We start from the raw sequence: 5,465 nt of genomic DNA, 5'->3' as shown, positions 1-5,465 counted from the left end.
AAGAACAAAAAACATAAAAAGGTAAAACAGCATCAATCAAATGGGATTTTTCCATTTTCTGCTTTCCTTATCCAATATGTTAAAGCTTTAATTCGGTTTCCCTTTTTACCCTACACAATAAAAGAAAAAATGTCTAATTAAAATTAACAAACAAGTGGTATTTAGGAAGCAAGACTAAGGCCCTATTTGGGAATTAGCTGTTAGCTGATTACATTAGCTGATTTGACTAGCTGATTTGATTAGCTGTTTGTGTAGACCTGTTTGGTAAAAATTAGCTGATTGATAATAGCGGTTTGTGCAAAAAGACGAATAAGGGTATTAATTTTGACACAGGATAAGAGGGAGTCTATCTATTAGAGTTAAAGAAGTCCATTAATTTTAATATTGCAAAACGCTAATTGAAAAAGCTCCTTTTAAGAGCTTTTTCTAAATTAGCGTTTTCATCCCAAAACTCTTTTCCAAACCTCTCTCCACCAAACACTCCAATTAGCGGTTTCAGTGGTCAAACCTCTAAAGTTGGTCAAAACCGCTCTTTTTATCCCAAAACGCTCTTTACCAAACAGGGTCTAAGTGGGTGTTTGTTTTAGCTTTTCGCATGAGCTTTTAGCGTTTCACTTCAAACCGCAGGAAATATAACGTTTGATTAAGTTTATATAACCGCAGCGTTTAACATTTTCTCTGGAAACTGCAGCGTTTTGGAGCTTTTTATGAACAACTATTTGTAGTTATTTGTTATTGACAAAATTATCCTTCTTGTTTTCACAAAATATCTTTAAGACATGTCCATATTTAACATTTTAAATACTAACAGCAACATTGTCCTATGACTAGGGAGGTCATGGGTTCGGATCACATCCGGGTGGGGTGGAGATTTTTCTTTCTTCTTTAATGTAAGCGCATTGTACGCAATTTTCTTTTTTTTTTTAAAAAAAAAAATACTAACAGTAATATTTTAATATAATTTTACCAAACGCTAATAATTAAACAACTAACAACAACAGAAAACAGCTTACTACAACCGCTAACAGCTAACATCAACCGTAACAGCTATTAGCTAACAACTGAACCAAACATGTCCTAATTTCAGTCCTGTTCACATGGACCTCAATGGCCCAATGAATTTGTCATTCACCTTTAGATTTAGGGGTGTTTGGTTGTTCCTTCTCAAGCTTCTGTTTGTCTGTTCACTCCAAAATGAAGAGTTTTATGTATTTGGTTAATGGGCTCTTGTTTGCATTTTACACCTAAAAAGTAGCCTTTTATAAAAGCAACACTTTTCAACAGCAAACAATAAACAGTAACAACAAACAGTACGTAAAACAAACGGACATTTAGATTTATTAAATTTAAGTTTTAGAATGCTTTTAATCTCCACCAACACATTATCAAATTGACGCTAGAAGAAAATTTTGAGACCTATTTGACGAATATAATTTAAAATTTAACTATTAGTTGATTATATTAGTGGTTAATTGATTTTTATTTTATTTAGCAAAATTAATTATCTGATTGGATTAACTATTGTGTAAACATGATCAAAAAAATTTAACTGAATGTTAATAACAAATAACTATCTGATTGTGTAAAATGATAAATAATGATATTGATTTTTTTACGATTGTTATTTTATTTTTAAATTGTTAATTAAAAAATTTTAATTTTTTTTAATCAAAGAATATCATATATTAAATAGCAATTCAATCCTTACAAAGAATGTGCCAAACATGATTCGGGGCATCGCCTACTAAGATTAAAGGCGAGGTAAGATCGCGTGTCCATTTGGCTAAGCCATGTGCGACTCGGTTACCATCCTGCCCGACAAAAGTGAATGAACATTCTGTAAATACGGATACGAGGTGCAGTACGTCCAAGTACAGAAAGTGTAGGGAGGAAAGCGGAACCCAGCCACTTTGCAGTGCTGTGATAACAGCATTGGCATCTGATTCGACGTGGATGCTGGTGAAATTATGGGTCCGTGCTAGTTCCAAACTTTCCATTATACTAGTGAGTTCTACAGCTTCCGCCGATATGCATGGAGGACTCGGGATTCCAGCCGGCAGTAGGACTTGACCTAACGCATCTTGAGCAACCACCCCGACACTTGCGGAGACGCTATTATCCGCCCATGTAGCATCGCAATTTATTTTTATGACACTTTCGGGAGGAGGACAGCAAACATTGTAAGCATTAAAAGATAGTTTGCACTGGGACGAGGTTGTTAGTAAGTTTGCTTGTGTCCAATCGGTGAGGAAGCAGCGGGCCTTAGTAAGCATTACAACCGCGGTCAAAAGCTTGCCTTCATGTTGCATGAAGTTCCGTCGAAACCAAACCCACCAAAGAACGACAGCTCCCCATCTGCAGGCTTCATCGTCTGATATTTCCCAGCAGGCCAGAAGCCAACTTCTGCAATCTGTTGCGCGTATCCAGTCCCAACGAATTGGTAGTTCTGCCAACTTCCACACCTCTTTAACCGCCGGACAGTGGACGAAAATATGATTATGATCCTCTTCATTATTTAGGCATAGGGGGCATCTCAGATCTGCAGGAATTCCTCGTTGCCTTAGCGTTGCCGCACATGGTAGTGATTCGGCCAGAAACTTCTATATGAAGTGCTTGACTTTGGGAGGAGCGTCGAGTGTCCAAAGTTTCCGCCACCACCTGCGTCCCTATGCTGATGAGGTCGAAGTTAAACTTGCCTCTCGTCTGCGTTGTTCAATTCTGTGATAGCATGTCCGGACAGAGAATCTCACATATGGAGTAAGGCTCCAGTAATTATCATATGCACAGGGAGAGGAGCTGATCCAAATTTTTTCAATCTCCACGCGATCTGTCATAGAAAAACATGATTTAAGCAGGGGAAAATTCCATTTCGTACCTGAGTCATTTAGCAGTTCATGCACCATTTCGGGTTTTATTGGGGATATGTAGACTAATGATCGTTTGGCATTTAACGATGGTATCCACTGGTCTGTCCAAATTCTGATTTTCTGACCATTCCCCACCCTCCACATCATACCATCCTGGATTGCAACTCGGGCTTTTTACAGGCTACGCCAGAAATAGCTAGGATTTGAACAAGGATTTTCCGTTAACGGATCAGTATGGGGATAGTACTTAGCTTTCAGTATTCGGGAGCATATAAAGTCAGGGTTCTTAATCAGCCTTCATAGCTTTTTGGCGAGCAGAGCCAGATTAAAGGAATTTAGCCTTCAGAAGCTTAGCCCACTATTATTCTTTGATTTGCACATCGTATCTCATGTATGCCAGTAAATTGGTCGTTTTGTGTCTGACCCACCCCACCAGTAACGATTAACCCACTTAGGTTTTATTAATGTAATTACAAACAAAATTTATAAAATAAAATTTTATTAGTAAAATATAGCTTTAACCGTTAAATTTGACACTAAAAATAGATTTTTTGATAATATTATGAAAAGATAAAAGATAAAAAAAATTATATATTATTTGCAAATTTAATTAAATATGTGATCAATATCAAATTAACAAAAAAAAAATACTACTGTGTGTGTTGTTTGTTTCAAAAAAAAAACAAAAAAAAAAAAAAATTTACTCTAAAAAATTTAAAATTTCACAAATACTGATTATACTTTAAAAATTACATCTTATTCAAAATGGAATTTCCATCTCATTTTACCATTATTACATATAGGATAATTAGGAAATTGTATAACATAGCTAATTCTCCAACCAAACAAGAGACTATTTTTTTTTCCTTATAAAGTTTTCCTAAAACGTCGTCTAAAAAAATTAATATTATAATCAGTACATTTGTCCCCTCAGTCTCTCTCTATATATACACACAGAAGCGAGGTCTGTTTTGTTGGTAGAATAGAATAGAGAAGATGGGATCAGTGTGGCTTTTGTTGGCTTTGTTGTCTTCAGTTTTGTTCTCATCGTCTTCGGCTTACAATTTCTACGTCGGCGGGAATAATGGTTGGGTTTTGAATCCATCGGAAAGTTACAATCACTGGGCTGAAAGAAATCGATTCCAAGTGAATGACACACTCAGTATGTTTTTTATTCAATCTAATTTCTTTTGATTCAGTTTTCTGCTTTTACTGATTTTGATTTGTGTTTTTGCGTGTAGCTTTCAAGATCAAGGAAGGCTCCGCCGACTCTGTTTTGGTAGTGAAGAAAGATGACTATTATAGCTGCAACACCAGTAATCCGATTCTGATTTTGCAATCTGCTACCTCTGTTTTCAAGTTTGATCGTTCTGGTCCTTTCTTTTTCATTACTGCTAATAAACCAAATTGCCAAAAGGGCCAGAGGTTGATTGTTGTAGTTCTTGCTGTTCGCCCTAAAACCCCTTCTCCGGTATTACCTCCTACTCCTAAATCTTCCCCTGTTTCCCCTTCACCGGCGGCTAATTCACCCAAATCTTCCATCTCGCCTTCACCTGCAGCTAATTCACCAGCATCTTCTCCTCCTCCATCTGCCTCTCTGTCACCTACACCGACAGCCAATTCTCCAAAATCTTATTCTCCGTCTCCGGCAGCAAATTCACCAGAATCTTATTCTCCATCACCATCTTCATCTCCCTCCCTGTCTCCTTCACCGGCAGCTAATTCTTCTCCAACCCCATCTCCGGCTGCGCAAGGTCCTGTTATGTCTCCATCTCCAGCAAATTCGCCTGAAGCCAGTCCAGCCCCGGTGCCATCGCCGGGATCCGGTGAAACAGCGAATATCAACTCTCCAGCTCCTACTAATTCGAAGTCTGGATCGCAGGCTATAACAGCTTCGAGTAGTATGATGTTAATTTCGGTTGCAGTTATTATTATGAGTTTTGTCAATTGAGTTCGAGTGAGTTGAGATTGAGAATAATATTGAGGTATTAGGATTATATTAATTAATGGATTTGATTTTATTTACTTATTACTATTAGCATTTCTCCTTTTGATTTTCTTTACTCTCTTTAATTCATGGATTTTCATGTGATTGCTCGTATGGGTATTATTTCATATATCTTTTATCTATTATATTTTTTTTATCAGTTATAGTATTAGTTGATACAAATTTAAAGTGATTAAAGTTTATTGTAATGTTTAAAAAAAAACTTTATTATAATAAATTTATATGATATAATATATCAATTAAATTTTTTTTTTATACTAGGATTTGAACTTCAAATCTAATTTAAGCGAGTTGAAGTTATTACACTAATATTTGAAATACTAAATATTCAATTTTTTCTTAATTTTTATTCAATTTTTTATTTAATATAACATTTTTAAACTAATACTATTATTGATTTTGATAATATTTTCAAAAAACAAATTTATCCATAAATTTATTAGAGGTAAAAAAAATTATATTTATAATTTATATAATCGTTTTTTTATAAACATAATTTATATAATCGTTGCTACTACTTTTATTTAGTAGAATGGATTGCTTACGTTGCGACTACTTTTATGATTTTTAACATATTACTTTTTTTTAAT

The 5,465-nt window shown here is 35.2% G+C and overlaps 1 protein-coding gene across 1 annotated transcript; it reads left to right on the top strand.

Moving 5' to 3' along the window:
• The first annotated feature begins 3,792 nt into the window (after positions 1 to 3,792).
• On the top strand, positions 3,793 to 4,918 carry LOC136218874 (early nodulin-like protein 1). The gene is made up of 2 exons (XM_066006033.1): positions 3,793 to 4,029; positions 4,109 to 4,918. Exons 1-2 carry the CDS (start codon positions 3,864 to 3,866, stop codon positions 4,816 to 4,818), a joined length of 876 nt encoding a protein of 291 aa, XP_065862105.1. The 5' UTR covers positions 3,793 to 3,863; the 3' UTR covers positions 4,819 to 4,918.
• The last annotated feature ends 547 nt before the right edge of the window (positions 4,919 to 5,465 follow it).

The sequence above is a fragment of the Euphorbia lathyris genome, chromosome 2 (genome assembly GCF_963576675.1).
Source record: "Euphorbia lathyris chromosome 2, ddEupLath1.1, whole genome shotgun sequence".
NCBI classification, from domain to species: domain Eukaryota; kingdom Viridiplantae; phylum Streptophyta; class Magnoliopsida; order Malpighiales; family Euphorbiaceae; genus Euphorbia; species Euphorbia lathyris.
This window is presented reverse-complemented; position numbering and strand designations above follow the sequence as displayed.

What these genes read in the sequence shown, in the direction of transcription:
- LOC136218874 (XM_066006033.1), top strand. Translation starts at nt 3,864, where the DNA reads ATGGGATCAGTGTGGCTTTTGTTGGCTTTGTTGTCTTCAGTTTTGTTC. An exon ending in CCAAGTGAATGACACACTCA is followed by an intron (nt 4,030 to 4,108) that starts GTATGTTTTTTA and finishes TTTTGCGTGTAG; the next exon opens with CTTTCAAGATCAAGGAAGGC.